Raw genomic sequence first — 22,732 nt, forward strand, 5'->3', positions numbered from 1 at the left:
AAGCTATATTAAAGTGATGAAGAGAAAAAAACCTACAACCAAGATTACTTTACCCAGCAAGGTTATCATTCAGAATTGAAGGAGAGATAGTTTATAGACAAGCAAACACTAAAAAGAGTTCATCACCACCAAACCAGCCTTACAAAAAATGTTAAAGGGATTTCTCTAAGCAGGAAAAAAAAAAAAAAAGGCCACAAGCAGAAATGAGAAAATTATAAAAAGAAAAATATCACTGGTAAAGGCACACATACAGTAAATGTAGTGAGTCAACCACTTATAAAGCAAGTAGGAAGGTTAAAAGAAAAAAAGTAGTAACATTATGTATAAACACAATGGATAGATAAAGGATACAGGAAATAAAGATGTAAAATGTGATGCCAAAAACATAAACATATGTGGAGAGGAGGTAAAAAGGTAGGGCTGTTAAAATGCATTCAAACCCCAAAGATCTAAACTTAAAATAGACACACACACACATATAGAGTTATATGTGAGCCTCATGGTAACCATAAACCCAAAATAGATACACAAAAAAGAAAGAAAAAGGAATGCAAGCATAACACTAAATACAGTTATCAAATCACAAGGGAGAAGAGCAAAAGAATTCAGGAACAGAGAAGAACTACAAAACAACCAGAAAACAATTAACAAAATGGCAATAGTCCATACCTATCACTTACCTTAGTGTGCATATGTTAATACCAAACTTCTAATTTATCCTTGCCCCTTCTTTCCCCTTGGTAACCATAAGTTTGTTTTCTATGTCTGTGGGTCTATTTCTGATTTGTATATAAGTTCATTTGTATCACTTTTTTGTTAGATTCTACATATAAGCAATATCATATGATATTTGTCTTTGTCTGGCTTACTTCACTTAGTAGGATAATCTCTAGGTCCATCCATATTGCTGCAAATGGCATTATTTCATTCTTTTTTATGGCTGAGTAATATTCCACTGTATATATGTACCACATCTTCTTTATCCATTCATCTGTCCATGGACATTTAGTTTGCTTCCATGTCTTGGCTACTGTAAATAGTGCTGCAATGAACACTGGGATGCATTTATCTTTTTGACTTATAGTTTTCTCTGGGTATATGCCCAGGAGTGGGATTGCTGAGTCATATGGTAGTTCTATTTTTAGTTTTTTAAGGAACCCTACTGTTCTCCATAGTGGTTGTACCAATTTACATTCCCACCCAGAGCCGATCACTTACTTTAAATATAAGTGCATTAAATGATACTATCAAAAGACATACAAGCTGATGGATTAAAAAAAAAAAATATATATATATATATATATATATAATATGTATATATGCCACCTATAAGAGACTCACTACAGATCTACAGATATATACAAACTGAAAGTGAGGAATTAAAAAAGTGATTCCATGCAAATGGAAATGGGAAGAAAGCTGGGGCAGCAATACTTACCTCAGATGAAAGAGACTTCAAAACAAAGAGACAAAGAAGGCATTACATAATGATAAAGGGGTTAATCCAAGACAATAAAGACATTTATGTACCCATCATAAGATCACCTAAATACATAAAGCAAATATTAACAGATAAAGGAAGAAACTGATAGTAACACAATAAGACTGGGGGACTTTAACACTACACTTACATCAATGGACAGATTATTCAGACAGAAAATCAATAAGAAAACACTGACCTTAAATGACACCTTAGACCTGATCAACTTAATAGATATTTTCTGTAGAACATGCCATCTAAAAACGTTTCATGCAGAATCACATTCTTTTCAAGTACACATGGAACATTCTCCAGCATAGATCACATGCTAGGCCACAAAACAAGTCTCAATAAATTTAAGAAGATTGAAATCATAACATGCCTCTTTTTTACCACAGTGGTATGAGACAGGAAAATGATTATAGGGAAAAAAAAAACTGGAAAAAGCACAAGCACCTGGAGTCTAAAGGATATGCTATTAAACAACCAATGGGTCACTGAAGAAATCAAGAGAAAATTTTAAATACCTTGAAAGAAAAAAAGAAAAAAAAATACCTTGAGACAAATGAAAATAAAATAGAAACACAGTGTTCCAAAATCTATGGGATGCAGCAAATGCAGTTCTAAGAAGGACATTTATAGTGATACAGTCCTACATCAGGAAACAAAGAAACAAAACAATCTAAAATAAACAAACTAAACTTACACCTAAAGGAACTAAAAAAGGAACAAATAAGACAGAATATGACAAGCCCACAACGAACATAATACTCAACCATAAAAAGCTCAAAGTATTTCCTCTAAGACTGGAAACAGATAAGAGTGTCCAGTCTGACCACTTTTATTCAGCATTGTATGAAATTTCTAACCACAGCAATCAGAGAAGAAAAAGAAAGAAAAGAAATCCAAAGAAGGAAGATGTAACAACTGTCATTATTTGCAGATAACACGATACTAGGTATAGACAACCCTAAAGACAACACCAAAAAAGTCTTAGAACTAATGAATAAATTTAGTAAAGTTGCAGGATACAAAATTAACATACAGAAATCTTCTGTGTTTCTATACGTAAATAATGAACTATCAGAAAGAGAAATTATGAAAACAATCCCATTTACAATTGCATCGAAGGAATAAAATACCTAGTAATAAACCAAGGAAGTAAATGACCTGTACAATAAAAATTGCTGAACAAAACTGAAGACAATATAAATTAATGGAAATCTATTCTGTTTGCATGGATTGGAAAAAATATTGTTAAAATATCCATATTACCCAAGGCAAGCAACAGATACAATGCAAACTCTATCAAAATACCAATGGCATTTTTCACAGGATCAGAGGCAAGAATATACAATGGGAAATAGCCTCTTCAATAAATGGTGCTGGGGAAAATGGTCAAATACATGTAAAAGAATGAAAGTGAACCAATTTCTCACACCATATAATAAATAAATTCAAAATGGATTAAAGGCTTAAATATAAGGCCTGAAATCATAAAACTTCTAGAAGAAAACATAGGCAGTACACTCTTTGACATTGGTCTTACCAATATATATATATATTTGAATCTGTCTCCTCAGGCAGAGCAAAATAAAGAAATGGGACTAGATCAAACTAAGTAGCTTTTTCACAGTGAAGGAAACCATCAGTAAAATGAAAAGGCAGCCAAATGAATGGGAGAAGATATCTGCAAATGATGTTATCGGATTAGGGGCAATATCCAAAATATAAAAAGAACTCATACAGCTCAGTATAAAAAAATAATAATAATAATCTGACTTTAAAATGGGCAAATCTAAACAGACATTTTTCCAAAGAAGACATATAGATGGCCAACAGACACATGAAAAGATGCTCAACATCACTAATCATCAGGGAAACGCAAATCAAAACCTCAATGAGATATCATCTCACACCTGTTATGATGGCTATTATCAAAAAGACAACAAATAACAAGTGTTGGTGAGGATGTGGAGAAAAGGGAGCCTATGGAATTGTTGTTGGTAATGTAAATTGGTTTAGCCCCTATGGAAAACAGTATGGATGTTCCTCAAAAATTAAAAATAGAACTACCATATGATCAAGCAATTTCACATCTGAGTATTTACCTGAAGAAAACAAAAACTCTAATTCAAAAAAATATATTCACACAAATGTTCACTGCCGCACTACCTACAATAGCCAAGATATGGAAGCACCCTAAGTGTCCATTAATACATGAATGGATAAAGAAGACAGTCAGAAAACACCAAGCTTTTAGCCTGCCAGCTATGGTAAAGTCCTAAAAGCTGGTCTTGGCTGTCTGCTGCTAGACCCAGATCCAAGAAATTTAACTCTAAAGAATGGTTAGGACGTGGAAAAATGGACAAGGAAGGATAAGAATTAAGTCAAGGAAATAAGGAAAGCAGCATGCGTAGATGAATTAACAAGGTGTACTGCCAGAAGTGAGAGAGGACTGAAGAGAACGTAGAAACTTTGTCAGGACTAGTCTGACTTTCGTCTTCCAGAAAAAAGAAAAAAAAAAAAGTTTCCCATCTTTAAACATCTATAGGTTAATAGTAAAACAGCAGTGGATTAAATCATAAAGCCAGAGTGTAGACGAGACCACTTATTAAATGTGCTAAGATAGGAAAAGTCACTTAACCTCTTTGATCTTCACTTTCCTCATTTTTTCCAACACATTCAATGACCTCAGTGATTCATTAAGTATTCATTGAACACTTACTATGTCCTCTCATTGTGCTATTTAAGACATGGTTTTATTTCGAAGATCTACCTTCAAGTCGAGGAGAGAATTCAGTACATATATTTCCACAATGCAAAGCAGAAATTACTACAGTAAATACCATAATAGAAATTTTGATAAAGTGCTTTGGACCCCAGAGGATGAAAGACTGGCTTCTGCTGTGGTGATGCTAGAAGCCTTATTGGGAAAAAAAGGTGAGAAAATACATGTGAAAACACCACACCCAACAGATTTTAATACATTATAAAAATAAGGTGACATTTGAACTACACCACCAATACCACTGTGACCATCACCACTGTTATTTTACCAGCACCCTTCCTCATATCAGGGAGAATATGCTCTTGCTTATTCTACAATGTTACATGTTCTTCAAGAACCCTACTAAATCCTTCTTCCTCTATAAAGAATATTAGAATCAATTATTTTTATGATTCTAAAAGGTAAGTTACCTGGAATATTATTTTAAGCCTTTTTATGAAGAAACAAAAAATTGGTTCCTTTTGGTCAACAGAATCATTTTAAGTGCCATGAAACTAATGGTAATTTACTTTTTTCCACAGGCACTTAAAATATATCTTAATAACTGACCAAAAAATGTTGGAGCTGGAAGGAAAAATAATATGTACATTTACAAAAAAACGTGCACACGCCCCCCAGACATATTCACAACATTCCCCACTTTGTTTTAGGTCAACTATTCCACTCTTCTCCATGCAACACTTCATAAAATCCCACTTTTCTCTAACATATAAGTCTAAATCATCATTTTGAGGGCACTTTACAAAGATTGAAATAATCATTTATGGACAAATAGTTTGTTGCAGGCTGCAGATACATGTCAAGCTAAATTATGGAAAAGCATTAAAAAAGGAAAGGCTGTTTTTCATGGCAGTCAAAGACAGTGAAACTCTAAATGATGGGTGTGCCATTAAACCCCATGGTGAGATGTACCTTCTTATCTAAAATGCTCCTATGTCTCTCTGTCTTTACGCTTTTCACCTGAGGAAGGTTCTATTGCTCTGAAAACAGCTTAAAAAAAGAAAAGAAAAAAAAAAGAAATGAAAAAGCATTTTTAAATAAAATGTAGGGCTTGAGGGGATAACAAAGAGCATTTTTGTAAACCACATTGCTGTCAGATGGGTTCTCCAGAACCATGCCTGGATAGAGAGAGATGTGAACTGTGATGTGGTGACACGGGCCGAGGCTCACAAGGTGTGGCACTCTGGAGCTAGAATGATCTGTTCCAAGTGTCCTGAAGTGAGCTTTCTGCACCTTTTCATCCCTGCCCCTAACAACCACTGGATGTGGGCTGCCTGAATGTGGCCTGATTCAGGAGAGATGAGCCAGCTGGGAAGGAGCTGACAGCTGCGGGCTGTCTGCTCACTACAGCACTCCAACAGCAGGGTCAGCAAGTTCTCGCCTAAAGGGGGATCTGGGTGGTGGATCTCTGTGTCCACCACTTAACTTCACACAATTATACTGCAACACAGCTCACATGTTAGTCAGACAAATGCTTCAAATGAAATAATTAAAACTACCATATAAGAACAGCAGGAATTTTTGAGCTAGAAAGGCCCAGAGAAATTATCTAAACTCTTCATTTCAAAAGGTAGGAAACAAAGAGAAAAGGGTTCAAGGGGTTTGGATGAAGGTTAGGAGACAGATCTGATCTCTGATGGGATAAATATCTGATGGAACATCATGGAGAACAGAATTAGACTCCATCAGTTTTATGTTAGCCTGAAGAAGGGAAGCTATGGAGATCCAGAGGAACTTCACAAGAGCTTGGACTGCACAGCTGAAGGGCAAGAACAATCTCTTACTCATTATTGTGTGTCCAGTACTCAGAACAAGACTGGGCCCATAACAGATATGAAATGTTCAATGAGGAAGAACTTCCGCACAAAGCTGTGAACAGCTGAAATGGATGGCCTCAGAGGAGTTTCTCTCTCACTGGCCTGAGTATAAGACAGGGTAACTACTAAGTGGAGGGGTTGTAAAGGGCTGTGGCAGACAGGTAGTTGGACTACATGTTAAGATCCCCACTTGGGAGCTGCTATGACTCAAAATCCAAGTCTCCTAATTTCTAATTAGTGCTTTTCTTTTAAACTACCCAATTTAACAAAGTACAGAAAGAAATCACCTTCATTTTAAATCAAGGATAGCCTACATAAAGTCTAAACCCTAACTGAGTGTTCTGCCCACTGTAATTTATTTCTTCTCAAAGAAGTTAAACTGTTATTGCAATCTCACAACTACAATCTTATTGTTAATTTGGCTTTAGGTGGGTCAGCTAGTAAAAAAAGATACACTCATGAATAGCCATTTCCTATGATTAATTTTCAATATAATGTATCAATTATTGCAACAATATGTAACCCCCAAACAGTGACGTGGGCTTCACTGTGCTGTGTAAAATTAGGTCAGATACAAAAGCAAATTCTTTGTGATCATTATTAAAAAATTAGAAGGAATAAAGAGTTACTTCCAGAAGTCTTGCGATAATTTCTAAACCAAGGAATAGCAAAAGGAAGCATCTTTCTAAAAATTTACAAAATTAAGCAATCAGAGAACTCTAGAGTTTGAAGAAAACTAAGAGGTCATTTAGTTCAACCGTATAAAGAAATGTATTATTCCATATTCCCTACAGATGGTTAGTCAGCCCCTGCAGGAACCTTTTCCCTCACTATTTTTCAAGAAAGTCTGTTCCCTGTAGGATAGCTATGCTTTTTGGATTAAAATAAATCACAAGAAAAATGCTTGTTTTGAAAAAGGACAAGCTGGAAATAGGGTCATTATAATAGAAAAGAATAATAACTAACAGTTGAATAATACTTCAGATTTCCCAAAACATTTCACATTAGAAAATTCATTTGATTCTTTCGAAGTACAAAGAGATGGTTATGAAATGTATTCTTTGATACTAAATTTCCCAGAGTTACTCAACTTTAAAGTCTTAGAATAAAAAACGCAGACGTCAGCTAATGATCTGGGAACATGCAGGAGATGCCACCCATTGAAAGAGGTAAGTAAAAGCTCAACTTGTCCTCTTGGCTTTAAACTTACTCCACTGAGAATTGTTTAAATCACAATGCTACTGGAGAAGAACAATGCACTTATTTTCCCAACATACTTTATTTGTTCTTTTTGTAGAAATTCAAAAAGGATTTACATTTGGTAATTTGAACTCTGTCTATATACATTTATAATTTCATTTTGGTTCCAGCCATCTTATCCAATTTAAAAATATGTTATCAATTCTTGCAGTTGCATTTATTCATGGGCAACAAAATTATAAAAATCCAATCTGAATTTGACAATTACGGTTTTAGACAATGCGCTTTTAACTCTATTTATTAAAATTGACCCAAGTACTTATATATGATAAGTCAACAACAAGATGTGTTAAAGAAGTTAATAGAAATGTGGTTTTGGGAAAAAAAAAAAAACTATGAATTGGAGTTTACAGAGCCAATTTTGAATTTAAATATACTCAGGCTCAAAAACAAAGGGTTTTTTTTTTTTTAAGTGGAAGGTAGGACAAAAGCATTTGATATTCCAGTGAAAATAATGGGATTGATTTAAACTGATTGGATGAGAAATGGAATTTTACTCTTGCTTTGCACAAGTTTTAAGGCAACAGGGCAAGTGATATATAAATAACCTAAGGAAACTGTTGACATGAAAGATTCTGTAAGATTCTATAGGGAATCAACTTGGGATAACATAACCAATATACTTAGCTCCCTAATCTTTCTGGCACCAAAAGAGACAGTGAGGCCCAATCTCTGAATTGTTTAACTTAATTTGCCTCGAAGCCCTGTCAGGCATAAGGAAAATAGCTGCTGTTTACTTTTCTTAAGCTTATATGACAGGGCACAGCCAAAGAACCCGAGTGTTTGAGTCGATCAGAATCCACATCCTAACTCCACTACTTTATAAATTCCGCCTCATATTTCTATGACCAAACCAGGCCATCTTTGGGTGCTGCCAGATCTAATCTGGCAACTGTTGTATCTGCCACATACTCAGTGAGGAAAGAAAAGTACTCTGAGGTAAAGTAACACCGACACTCAGGCTCGTGGCCAGGGAGAAGCAGGCAGGGAGAACTGGCTGCGTTTGAATCTGTGATGACACCCAAATGACACACAGTCCAAAAATTTCCTATTTTTCATTGTCATATGACCACCCAGTCTCTCAGTCTACTCTGGCATTTTTAAAATTCACTGCTTTCAGCATTGTTCCTGGGGTGGGGCCTTGCAGCAGAATTCAGCTCCCTTTGTACCATAAGAAAACTGCACATGTCTCCTGAATCCAGAAATTGCTTTATCTGATTATTAGTTCTCTAGAGGTAAGTGCCCAGAAAGGATTTGGAGATACTCTGAAATATGAACAATAAAATTCACTGAAGTCAATGGAAAAAAAAAAATTGAGAGAGGTAGGACAGGGGGACAGAATCTAAATTAAATAGCAAGCAAAATGCTTTAAATCTGTTTTGTTTCACCAATAACTTTCATTTTCATTTTTGTGACTACATCATCAAGTGATTCCATTTTGGCATCTATTTAACATTTTTGTACCACTTAGCTAGCTAATACTAAATGATTACTTTCAATGTCTTTTGAGTTCATTAAGCTTATAGGATTTTTTATGAAGATGAATTTCTAGCTTTGAAATGTTAGCCCCTAAAAATAAATACAACAGAGTGAGAGAAAGAAGCCCACACCAAAGCCTTGGATCGGATTTGGGGATATTTAGAGTAAAAGGACATATGTGGCATATTTTAAACTACTACTACCACCAACAAAAACCTTACTGCTTTTAAAACAAGTTTTAAGTTTTAATTACTATGGTTGTTATAAATTTTGCTGAAACAATAACTTGAGCAATTTATAGTAACTAGAGAAAACCAGCTGATACCAATCCCAGGTTGGTAGATTTTACCTTATCATCAAGGGACTAAACAACTAACTACACGTTATATCCTATAATGAGGATATAGTGGAAAGACCACACATAATGGTGTGATTAAATAGTACCAAGAGAATAAAAGGAAAGGGAGAGTGCAGGAGTGGAAATAGCCACTAAGTTCTCATTCTAATTATGCCTAAAGTAGTATAACTCATACAATAAATTTTAAGGATGAGAACCATGCACAAATTATTGTCATAAATGTTAAATTACTAGCATCAAAATGTTCAGTATTGTACAGACATGATAAACTACCCTGGATATTACATTCTAAAAATATACTGCAATTGGAGAACCACACTCACCTCTAGGGCTATTCAGGCACCTCACAAAGACCCACAGGGAGTCCTACCTTCCTTCCTGTAGACCCCAGTGACTAAGCCTGTCCCTTGCTCTGGTCTTACTAAGTATTTTTATTAACAATCTTCTTTACATGGTTTCCCAAATTCAACATCCAGCCCACTAGTCTTCAGAATTTTGCCATTAATGAGCCAACAGACATAATATATCAATACCAACATTTATACTGTGTTGCTCTGTGCCAGGCTCAGGAGATATCAAACTGAATAATCTGTCTTCCAGGCTCTCACTTGAGAGATGAAGGTGGGCATGTAGGAGGATAAATTACAGCCCTGCTCCGAGGCTGTGTGCTGAGCAGGACAAGGGTTCAATGACTACTAAAGCCCACAGACCCCAGGCTAAGAGGCGATCTTGTAATTTAAACCTAAAAGATTTTTGTTTTAGATTTTAACCCTTTTTTGCCAGATGATTTTCTCACCTGTAAGCCATAATGAGGACAGAGAGGAAACGGTAAAAGTGGAAGGAGACCCGAAGTAAGCTAGAAGAGAGGAGGAAGAGGTGATTATCAACAGTAAAGAAAAGCAGGGAAGGAAAAGCTCCAGGGTACAGCCAGGGAAGGAGGAGAGAAATCAAAACCAACCAAATGTCATCAGCTCAATCTGACAGGAATATGACAAAGTAGAGGATGTATTGATAATTGGGGGTCTGAGGGTAGAAGATGGGAATCAGACTAAAAGGAATGATGATACCAAAGTTTGCAATCTTCTGCCCCAGGAAGAAAAAACCCACAGACACTGGTGAGCACTTACTATCTTCAAAAAAACCAAAAAAAAGCAAACAAACAAACAAAAAAACCAACTCTTCTTTGAAGGAGTTTACAATTACAATCCAGCCAAAGATGATAGTGGTATAAGCAAAGAAGTTCACATATGTGCAGAACTGACTGACAGTTAAGCACAGAAGCAGGGAGAAATAATTCTTTCATAGTTCTCTATTGGGTCATCTCTCTGAAGCCAATTAAGTACTGCAAAACACAGGGATAATCCCCAACACAGAGAGGACCTCTTCAGAGCTGTTTTATTTATTTATTTATTTATTCATTTATTGGCTACGTTGGGTCTTTGTTGCTGCGCACGGGCTTTCTCTAGTTGTGGCGAGTGGGGGCTACTCTTCATTGCAGTGCGTGGGCTTCTCACTGTGGTGGCTTTTCTTGTTGCAGGGCACGGGCTCTAGGCGTGCGGGCTTCAGTAGTTGTGGCACGCAGGCTTAGTAGCTGTGGCACATGGGCTTAGTTGATCTGCAGCATGTGGGATCCTCCCAAACCAGGGCTTGAACCCATGTCCCCTGCATATTGGCATGAGGATTCTTAACCACTGCACCACCAGGAAAGTCCTCTCAACAAGAGATCTTGTTACAATGAAGCTATTAATTCAACAAGTCTGGATTGGGACCAAAGATTGTGGATTTCTATTAATGTCCTAGTTTATGCCGCTGGGCAGCAGTTTGAATGACAAGAATATGGAGAACCCTTTCTCTCCTGCTAAAAAATAGAAAATTGATGATGGGGCAGAGAGGATAAGCCAGATTATATAAATACAATCTAAAAGGAGACAGTTTAAAATGAGGCCAAGGAAAAGCTGGAATTAGTCCATTGCTTGGAATGGAATGAATGGAAATTGACATTTATTCAGCATCAATTTCGTACTAGGCACCTTCACACACATTAATGCTCACAAACCCTGGGAAGAATAGGCATCACTTTTTGTTACCATGAATGTTTAGGAACTGTCCTAAAGTCATCAAGTTCACATACTCCTGGCAGAGCCAGGAGTCAAACCAAGGTTTATCTGACTCAAAAGCCTGTGCTTTTTCCTCTAAAACAACTGACTCTGAAAAGCCAAATTCAGGATACAACCAATCCCGAGGCAGGAATTTTAAGGAGAAGCCACACAAAGCTGTAGGCTTTGTTTTCTAAACATGAAGTCCCATGGAGTAACTAAAGGAAATGCAATTAACAGATTCCATCCTAAAATTCTAATGTGCAGAGTAAACTTACACAAGTGTACACAGTAAAGCATAGTAAAGCCAAAAAGTAAACACAAATTTGCTTCCCAAAGGAGTCTTGTTCTTCAAGGTAAACATTAAAACCAAAATTCCCCAAAGCCTAAGTAAGGTAAACAACATAGTAGACCAGAAAATACATATAGAAAATTTATAAAGTGTCAATGTATTTGAGTTTTAATTTTCAAAGTAGAATACTGTTCTTTCAGATTTGATTTAGTCCACAGCACATCAAGAAAAACTAAACAAATACCATTTAACACTCTAATTCTAGTGGATAAAAAAATACAAGAATCTGGCTTAAAGAGACAGTACATCTCACAATGAGCTCACCAGCATTACCAGCTGGGACCAGTTAAAAACATTTACCAAATAAGGCAAGTTTTTTCAATGCTTAAAATCTTTCTACAGTGAGCTCACTTCACTTCTCACTGGGTTTCTTCAGTAATTGTAGAGGTCATCTCTCCAACTCAGAGCCAGTAAATCACCAGGCTCTCAATGCAAACATGGGCTCCATGGTCTCTGGAGAGCATTCGGTTTGGCTTCATTTTATTACCGACTGTCTACAGAAGAAAAAGATGCAAAATCTACTCTAAAGGCAGAACAGTAGGAAGCTGTATTAAGCAAAATCTATTCATAAAGTCAGAGGGAGTTGATTACCACTGTGAATAAAAATGGCAGACCTTACTTTAATATATTCGTCCACTTGAAAAACATGCTTCTTGTTATCTAGTGCTGAGTCTATACAAACATATCCACAAATTTTAATAATTTTGGTTAAATGAGTCATCTGCAAAATCCTCCCATTTTTTTTTCCATTTTTAATTGACTGCTTTTGTATAGTGTAGGAACTGTGCACATGGACAAAACAAGGTTAAATCTATGATGAAGTTTACCACATTTTTACTTAAAAAACACTGTTAGGAGGAAGGTTGTCCACCCTATTTAACAGTTCAAGTTGTGACTTGAAACCTAAACAAAAGCATGTAATTGTAAGTGGTTTTGACTTGGCCTTCTCTTAGGTATTTAAATACATTCTCCTTCAGAGGTAAAAAGGACTCTTCATCTTCTTCTTGTAAATGGCTTGTGTGCCAAACACTAGCCATAAACTGAGAATATATATTTGGCTTCAAAGGTAAAAGATTTCCATAAAGATAAATATACTTCAAATAAAAATTCTGGTGTTTGTGTTACAAATATGACTTTTAGTCACTAATCTGCTAAAGGTCACACCCAAGTTTATCTTTTTATAAATTCTGTGGTTTTCCAACATAGGAAGCCAAATCATCAAACTCATGTTAACTCTGTGATAAAAGAGAAGATCCTGTTTTTCTGTTTTTTTGTTTTTTTATTGAAGTATATTTGATTTACAATGCTGTGTTAGTTTCAGATGTACAGCACAGTGTTTTAGTTTATATATATATATATATATATATATATATATGTATATGTATATATATATGTATATATATATATATATATATTCTTTTTCAGATTATTTTCCCATATAGGTTATTACAAAATATTAAGTATAGTTCCCTGTACTATACAGTAGGTCCTTGTTGGTTATCTATTTTATACATAGTAGTGTTTAAATGTTAATCCCAAACTCCTAAGTTATCCCTCCCCACTCTTTCCCCTTTGGTTACCATAGTTTGTTTTCTAGGTCTGTGGGTCTATTTCTATTTTGTAAATGAGTTCATTTGTATCACTTTTTATAGATTCCATATATAAGTGATCTCATATGGTATTTGTCTTTCTCCATCTGATTTACTTCACTTAGTATGATAATCTCTAGGTCCATCCATGTTGCTACAAATGGCATTATCTCATTTTTTATGGCTGAATAATATTCCATTGTATATATGTACCACATCTTCTTTATCCATTCATCTGTTGATGGACATTTAGGTTGCTTCCATGTCTTGGCTATTGTAAACAGTGCTGCAATGAACACTGGGGTGTATGTAGATTTTCAAATTATGGTTTTCTCCAGAAGGTCCTGTTTGAATGAAGACCTAAGAGACTGCAGAGGTAAAAAGTGGAAATATGTTTCAGGCCTTAGACCAAGAATTACAAACTGCTTTCTGCAAGGGACCAGATAATAAATATTTTATTCTTTGTGGGCCACATGGTCTCTGACACAACTATCCAGCTCTGCTGTTGTAAAGTGAGAGTGCCATAGAAAACACAAATGGGCAATGCTGTGTTCTAATAAAACTTTATTTATGGGCACTAAAATCTGAATTTCACATAATATTCACTTATCAAAAAATATTACCCTTCTTTTAATTTTTCAAAAGCCATTTAAAAATGTAAAACCACTTGTAGTTTGTGGGCCACACAAAAGCAGACAGTGGGCCAGATTTGGCCTAGTTTGCTAATCCTTAAACATAAGGCATAAAAATTAATATTCTCAGCTCAGGAAAGGAAACAAAGGACACTTTCCATTCTTCAGGGTGGAAAATATCGTGAGGTAGAAGAGAATGGAGGCACCTGGGTCTTCACTGTGATATTGCTCTGAACTGGTGCTGGTGCGTAAGAACTGGCAAATACACCCCACAGGAGAATGGGCTCATTCCCTCCTATGCCTCCCTTCCTTGAGGATCTTGGTAACAGCAGAATTCACAGATAGGGAGATAAGCCTCTCATACCCAAAGGGAAGGACAGAAGTAAATTTAAAAAGTAAGGATGTGGTAGACTGGAGAACTATACTGACCTAAAAGAAAAGCATTACAATAGCAGAAGCTGCTGAATCAAAGCAGAAAATGAGAAAGACAGTGCTGGAAAGAAACTGGAGGGTTAACAAAGAGGCTCCTCTGTGAACTCCATGGAAAAGACCAGGACTCCAGAGGTTTATAATGTGCTGGAGGGTAATCAGTGGGAGTTTAGAGTCAAAGACCTTTGTGATCTTACACAGGCCTGAGGTTGTCTACTCTCGTGTCCTCCTGCTGGGCTGATTTTCCATTTACCAAGTTTTGTATGGCTGGCAGGTACACAGAAATGATTGGATCCTCTGATGGTAAAACAAAAATTTATCCTGAACATTCTACTGTACATATTGATGAATTATAGACTGGTAGCTGGTCTCTCTGATTCCAGCCATTCACAATGCCCATAAACTACCTTCTTGAAATACAGATTCAAGACTCAACTGGCCACATGAGAATAGTATCATGATTAGGAACATGTGTTTTAGAGCCCAACTGCCTGGGTTCAATCCCTGCTTTGTTACATACTAGCTGCCTAATCCTAGGCAAATTAGATTACCCTCTCTGTGGCTCAGTTTACTCATTGGTAAGAAGAGTGTGAAAATAATAGCCCCTAACTCATAGGGTTGTTGTAAAGACTAAACAAAAAGTATGCATGTGAGCTGCCTAGAAAACTGTCTGACATATATGATGAATATCTATTATATCCTGATAATCATCATGATTATCATTAACCAAAAAAACTCCTTGGTGCAGCTCAAAACTCCCCATTATTCTGCCCCAGCTGGTATTTTTCACTAATTTGCTAATTAGTGGAAGTTTCACTAATTTTCACTAGTTAGTCTTTTTCACTAATTTCACTGCCCCATTTTTCACTAATTTGCCCATGTCTTCCATTTGCATACGCACACTAAGCTCTAGCCCAATATTTATTCACACTATGGGTTCTGACATACTGGTTAATTATGCAATCAATTTCATGGGTTATAACCAGCATTTGTTTTAATGAAATAGATTAGAATAGAATACAATAGAAAATACCAGATTACATCACATGTAGTAATAGAAGTATATTAGCACATATACTCAGTGAATTGTGATATAAAGTTCATTTCTTAATGCGGTTCATGTTTTTGCTGTCGCTGTTAAAAAAGGCTAAACGCAACAGCTCTAATCACACTATATATCAAGCTTCTAAGCCACATCACAAATTTTTTTATGTCACTATGACTTTTCTTTTGCCTGGGATGCTATTTTCCCTTACACTGACTGGAAAATTTCTGCCAGCCTTTAAATTGCACCTGCTGAATGTTGAAACTTCATAAAAGTCTTTGCCAGCCTCCCCAGTTAAGCAGAATAAATTGTTTCTTCCACTATGCTTATATAAGACTACAGGCATATTTCAGATATACCACTAAACCCATTCCATCTTAATTATCTGTTTCCCTGCGACTTCCTCTTCTATTCTGTGAACTCCACGAAGGCAAGCATCATATTTTATTTTTGCGTCCGCAAGACTGAACACCGTGCCTAGTATAAAGCAGATCAACACCATGCAGTTGAATGTTTTCATATCAGTGACTTAAGGCAAGATGACTGATGGCATGCTCATCAGATTTCTAATGACTCAGAGCCTGGAAAGGAGGATGAGGTAGTAGAGAACTTGTCAATATATTAGATGATAAAATCTACATGCCAAAAGACCTCATGACTTTGGAATGAAGTAACTGAAACATATTATGTCTCACCGTCAAATCCAAAAAGTCTACCAGGCAAGCATGGAATCAAAGAGCTCCAGCTTAAGAGATGCTGAGATTTTACTTTGACCTGAATAAACAATGTGACATGAACAGTGAAAAGGTAAATAATTTCATCGGTCAATATTGATACTTTTTTAAAATGTAGTAACCAGACACTCTTTGGGGCTTCATGTTCAGTTCCCACTGCCAAATTTTTAACAAGAACACTGAAAAATTGAAGCTGTTTATAGAAAACAAGAGTTTTGTAAGTTAGAAGTATCATATTAAAAAAAAAACCCTAAACTTAACAGGGACGTTGAACAAATTCAGATGCTTTCTGACAAATACTGTCCCGGGTAACTTTGACATTTGGCACCCAGTAAATTTTTTTTTTTTTTTTTTTTTTTTTTGCTGAACTAGACATGAAAATGTTCTGTATTTCCAATGTAACAAAAGGTTTTAATTAATTTTTTAGGGGAAGTAGTCTGAGATTCTTCATAATTTTTAAATCTGTATACATTTCCTAAATATTTAACACACTGATTCATAGTCTTTAGAGGGTTTCTAATTACTTCAAGGTGTACTACAAAGTTTTAATTCCAATTTGATATACATAAAATATAGGTGATGGCAATAGAAACAGACCAATAAAGCACCATTAAAAGTCAAGTGCTGGCATAACTCATTTGCAAAACACCCAGAGAATAGATTACAAGTTGTAAAAATTAGTATTCTATAAAAATGATTTGGAAAATCTTTCATCTTTCATTTTCTTTCTTAGCTCACCCTGATAATAAACTCTGATATTTTTCTGTTTTTCTTTTTCTCACAACAAACAAGCAACTATTACATTATAAAATCAAATACAGGATAGCTTAGGTCACTGATGGTAGTCATTTTATCAGAGCTCTGTAGTTAACATCAAATGGTGCTTACTATAGACCGACATATTCCTGACGCTTGAAACAGACTTCTGTCTGTATTTGCAAGTTGGTCTGAATTCTAAAATGTAAACATAAAATAAAATGTTTCCAGTTTTATTGAGTTCTCGTTTGAGTTTTCCACAGAAGTCAAAATATGAAGTTTCCTAAATGTTTCAGAATATTTCCAACCACTTAAATATGAAAAAAAAAAAGTAAGTCACTGATAGCCTCCCAATCATCTCAAGGACCACTGGGAAGGCAGTAATCCTGAACAAAGAAGGTATAAGTAAAAATAGCAACATGTACAGCATGCTCAGAACCAACATATATATGGTGAAATGGATTTGAGGCATAAACTCTCAAGTAGGAAGCTCTTCTGCAGCAGGGCAACCAGCAGATGAGGTAGAGGAAAGAATGTATCTACAAATAAAAACACCAAGTCTCAGAACCAAGGAAACCACCTTGTTATCTGGAGAAGATACAAAGTTCACTAGGGAAATGTGCTCTGTGCAGGTGGAACTCTTGAACTCCTCACTGTTGTCTCTGTTAGAAGCAAGAGACCTAGAAAATTTTCATTAGTTAGTTTCTCCCTCTACCAGGTTAACCCTAAGTAACTGGATTTGCTACAGAGAAACCTTCATGACAAGGAAACAGGTTCTATTCTCACTGAAGAAGGCTGACCACCTAAGAATGAAAAGAATCTTAACTGTACAGCGGATTTCACTCTCCAGATCTCTGGGCATTGATTTCAACAGTGATGCTCCTTAGTGAGACTCCACTGTATTTTTTCAATTCCTATTTATGTATGGCACTTATAAACTGTGTGAAAATTTTTAAAAATTATATATTTGACCTCAAAATTTAGCATAAGGATCTTCTCTAAAAATACAATTTGTGGGGAAGCTTAAAATGTTTCTTAAGTATCAGTCTTCAGGCATATAATAATCAACATAAATAACATAAGAATAATTAGGAAGGAAAATAGTGATAACCTTATTTACAATTTATTGTAATCAAATTATAAGAGCATTGTTCTTATCTGAGCAATTAGTAGTCACTTAATAAAGTTATAATAATCTACATATGTATGTAAACACAATACACATTTAATACATACTGATGTAATATATATAATTAAATTGTTCAGCAAAGTGGTTTTTGGGTTACATCCTTATCCAGAAGTCCAACTCTATGTGAGGCTCAGCTTTTCCAATGACTGTCAGGTTCTGAAATATATATAAGAACATGATACCCTCTTAATTTTCAGAGCATGTGGAGACATTGAATGGTACCACCTGTCAAGCATACAGATTACTACTGACTCACTGTCTCCAAGGAATGTGATCTGGTTTGTTTTTCTAGTGGTGGCAATGGGGTCAATTAGGGCTGATATTTGCCTCATAAGAATGCTGTAAGGGATGGTGAAAATACACAATAAACTACAAAAGAAAAAAAAAGGTTTACATTCCCATGATGGAGTCAGGTGCCAAACAACTGAATTAGGTATCAGAATGCCTGGATTCGAGTCCCAGATAGAACACATGTGCACATCTGGGTTGTTGGCAATATCACTTGACCTTTCTGGGTCTCAGAGAGTCATCTGAAGAATGACAATACTTCCAATTTTGTTAGACTGTTATAAGTAATAGTGCCCCATAGACTGTATAGTGTTATTAAATTATAGGTAATGTATATCTAAGGCCCTCTTGCTTGGTAGCCCTGTGAACCACTCTATCTAAATATTTAGCAATCAACTTGCATCTGTCTCTGTCCATGAAAAAAAATAAGGCAAACTAACCTATATGAACAATGACCTTACTTTTACTGCAGTACGTTGATTAATGCTGACAGAAAGGATATAATAGCAGTAATTATTATTAATTATAAAATAAGAGCAATTAACATCCTAGTACTTATGTGGAACAAATTATGCTGAGCAATTTATATGAAATGTCAAATTATGCTATCATATTAATTCTATGATGATGGTTCTATTATTGTCTCCATTTTTCTGATAGCGAAACTTTAAAAAGTATTTAATTATCCAAGTTCACATTTCCTATAAGTACTAAGTGCCAGGTTTTGATTTCAAATTTGTATGACTACACAGAACTGGCTGCTAAACAATGAAAAGACATTATTTTGCTCTCTAAATGAGCTAACCAGACAATTTTCTCTGAGAACAGAGAAAAGGAATTAGCATTTCTTGAGCACCAAACATGTGGTGGTGCTACGAAAGTACTCTATAGGCTTGATCTCATTTCTGTTTAAAATCTAACTCTACTCCTTACTAGTCATGTGACCTCGGCCCATTTACTTAACTTCTCTGCATCTCATTTTATTTATCTATAAAATGAGTTTTAGCAGTTTTCTTATCTAATACGTTGGTTGTGAGGATTAAATGAGTTTACACGTAACGTGCTTAGGGCAGTATCTGGTTAACTATTATAAAGAGTAACTATTATCATTTAAAATGTGATCAAATAACAAAATCAGTAATTCTACAACTCTATATAACATAATAGAGTCTACTGATAGAAGGCACAATAAAAGGATTCATAAGTAGTCTCAAAACAACTATCAAATGGTTTCTAGTTCACCCAGAGAATTCAGTACCAACTACAGTCATTGCCAGAGAATATCTGTCTAAGAGAGAGACTCAGCTCAGTGACCATCAGCAACATATGAAAAACCAATCCTGACCATTCTCTGTAGGACCTGTTGAAAACAGGAGGAAAGTAAGGTCATTTAAATCCATACTCTGATCCTATAAACCACTTTCTTTTGTTTTTTTAATTAATTTTTATTGGAGTATAGTTGATTTACAATGTTGTGTTGGTTTCTGCTATACAGCAAAGTGAATCAGTTATACATATACATATATCCACTTTTTTTAAGATTCTTTTCCCATATAGGTCATTACAGAGTATTGAATAGAGTTCCCTGTGCTATACAGTAGGTTCTTATTAGTTATCTATTTTATATATAGTAGTGTGTATATGTCAATGCCAATCTCCCAATTTACCCCTCCCCCCTTCTCCTATGGTAACCATATGTTGGCCACTGAACTGAGTTATTCACCTAATTTAATGGATAATAAATACTTTGGACTCATGATGAGAACAATCCAAAAGGGAATTCCCTGGTGGTCCAGTGCCCCCTGCAGTAGAAGCCCGGAGTCCTAATGACTGGACCGCCAGATAATTCCCTTTTGGATTGTTCTCATCATGAGTCCAAAGAATTTATTACGCATTAAATTAGATGAATAACTCGCTTTAGTGGTAAACTCTTTTAAATTTGAAATAAGTATCTGTAATTCTTCTAGATTCCCTAAACCATTTGTATATTTCAGACAACAAATTAGAATGCAGCCATTTTTCACATGAAGGAAATTTTAAGGTTGTAAAAGGAATTAATTGTGATACTTAGCCACAGATTTCTTTAGGTAGGATACGCTAAAATTACTATTCTTTAACATGCCTTGCCGTGTAATTAACAAATGTTCAGAGGCAGAACCAAACTCTATTATGGACAGAACACAGGGACAAGAATTATCCAGTCCTACTGTAGTTTTCAATAGAAATCAACATAAAGAAAATCAAGTTCTATTTTTACATGACTAATACTGTATCATTTATTTTTGTTTTAAAACCATGGAAGAATGTTCACATGATTTCCAGTAAGGTCTAAGTGAAAATGAAAACCAGTCTTAAAAACATTTCCCATAGAAATGAAAATGTACCTTTTAACTTTAACGGGTAGTATTTCTCAAGTCTCTTATCTAATAAAACCAGCCCATGCTAACTGCATACTGTGTGCTGAGGAATTTTTTTTTTTTTTAGAAGAAATATGGACTTTAATGAAGATTCTTTCCCTTTGGTATAAGTGAGACCTGTGAAAACATCCAAACAAAAAGAAAAGAAAAAAAAAAGGGAGGTGAGGATTCAGATAGTCCACGGTCCCGTATCCACAAGGCCTAATGACAGAGCAGAGCTGGTTCCTCTGTCCTTGCAGCAGGACCGCCCTGGAGAAGGGATTCAGTTAACTGCAGGTTTTAAGTGTCCCCAGCCCCCCAGCCCCCTGCCCCGTGTGAAACTAACACTCATTCAGCCAAACTTCTGCCTCCCAGCCTCTCGGTGGGAGGTCCGAGTTTCTCTAGTCCTAGCTCACACTCGAATTCTCTCGGCCTCTGGTCTCTCTAGTAGAAAAGAGGATGCTACTGGTCCCAACTGCCTCAAAGGCCAGGGTGAGGAAAAATAAATGTAATCGATTAGTAGCATTTTGTGCTCAGGAATAAGCTATGGAAAACAAATTAGGAAAGTAAATCTACAGCCCTAAAATATATGCATATAAAATAAACAACAAATGCAGTTCCAAATCTACCGATAGTATCTGGGGATTGTCTACTGCTTTAGAGTCTCAATGCCCCTGGTCCCACCTCCACAAAATCCACCTAGGATGACACTTCAGTCATACCCCACCACTCCAGCAGGGGGAGGCAAGGCAGAGGCTACAGGGGGAAGGGCTATACTTTGGCTCTGGAGTATAACATGCATGCAACATGGGAGGGGTGGGCTTACCAAATGTATATATGGACCCCCTGGGGTGAAGGCCCAGCCAGGAGACACTGAGCAAGGGAGGGGTCCATCTCCCCCCTGGCTGGAAGGGGGCTCTGAGGCAATCTCTAAGGGTTGCATATCCCCGGGGAGAGGGGACAGCTGCCAAGCACCCCCATCCTCGACTTCAAGGGCCCAAGAATTCTTTGCATAAAATATCTTCAGACCTAGCAGATGGTCAAAGGCACAAAGTTTAAACGCTGGGAGAGAGGGTTGTTGAGAGAGGTCTGTGGGGTACCCTGAGCCCAGGGGTAGACTAAAGGTGTGATTCATTCCCCCTTCCCTGGAAGGGTGATTGCTCCATTGAGTCTATCAACACAGGACATTTTCCATTACAAGGAGGCATACTGCCCAGGCCTGTGCTGGGGAATTTTTAAATCAAGACAGATACATTAAATAGGTTGGATTCAAAGTGGGCAAGTGTGGGCTTATTTACAACATTTTTATCATTAAGATATTTCACACCAAAACATTTGTTTGCTAAAAGTAGAGAAAAAAATATTTCACAAAAGAGTATTCTAAAGAGCATGGAGTAGTCAAAAGACAGCTGGTCTGAGGAACTGAGCTCTGGTCCCCACTCTGCCCCCAGCTGGCTACTCAGTCCGTTTATATGTGGAAAATGAGCCACTGGTCACCCAGATTTCTCCCTAATGTATTTGTTTTTGACTAGGAACTCGGGTATGAAGTTCTACCAATATTTTCGTGTCAGCCAGTTTATGCAGGAACGCGTGTGGAAACTGCAGATATGACGTACAGTTCATTCTCTCTGGGGGCAAGGAGGACGCTTCCAATACAATGAAATATAGCTGTTAATATATACAAAAAAGTGTGAAAACAAGTTATAACTCACCTTGCTCTATAATAATGCTGCTCTAGGCATATTCATATTGTGGAAATTCTAGCTGGCATTATTCATTCGGAATACCTATGTTCCACTCATTTCTAGAATTTAAGTCAGCAGTGTATGAAGAGATGAATTAAAGAAACCAAACATTCACTTCTATGTCTGACACATGTAATAGGTCAGGCCTGCAATACAATTTCATTCTGCATACAGCCTCAGACTAAGAATCTTTAAATAAATACATTCTTGACAAGTGTTTATGGATAATTCTTCTAATCTTTAGCTATTCACAAAGCAGGACCCATCTCTTCTGTCCTTCAGTTCAACAACCCCAT

At 36.2% G+C, this 22,732-nt stretch overlaps 1 protein-coding gene across 3 annotated transcripts in view; it reads right to left on the reverse strand.

Annotated features, from left to right (window-relative positions):
• The window catches only part of ARHGAP42 (Rho GTPase activating protein 42), a gene marked incomplete at its 3' end in the record, with an annotated part of 300,025 nt that overhangs the window by 103,974 nt on the left and 173,319 nt on the right, over positions 1-22,732 (reverse strand). The window contains exon 5 of one of the 3 annotated variants that reach the window (XM_081238751.1): positions 16,951-17,016. The exons of the other annotated variants lie outside the window; for them this stretch is intronic. Within the exon in view, the coding sequence (XP_081094877.1) occupies positions 16,951-17,016 (66 nt within the window). The remainder of the gene's footprint in view (positions 1-16,950; positions 17,017-22,732) is intronic. 3 annotated transcript variants of the gene reach the window in all.

Source organism: Mesoplodon bidens (genome assembly GCF_964165515.1).
Source record: "Mesoplodon bidens genome assembly, chromosome: 7".
In the NCBI taxonomy this organism is placed as follows: domain Eukaryota; kingdom Metazoa; phylum Chordata; class Mammalia; order Artiodactyla; family Ziphiidae; genus Mesoplodon; species Mesoplodon bidens.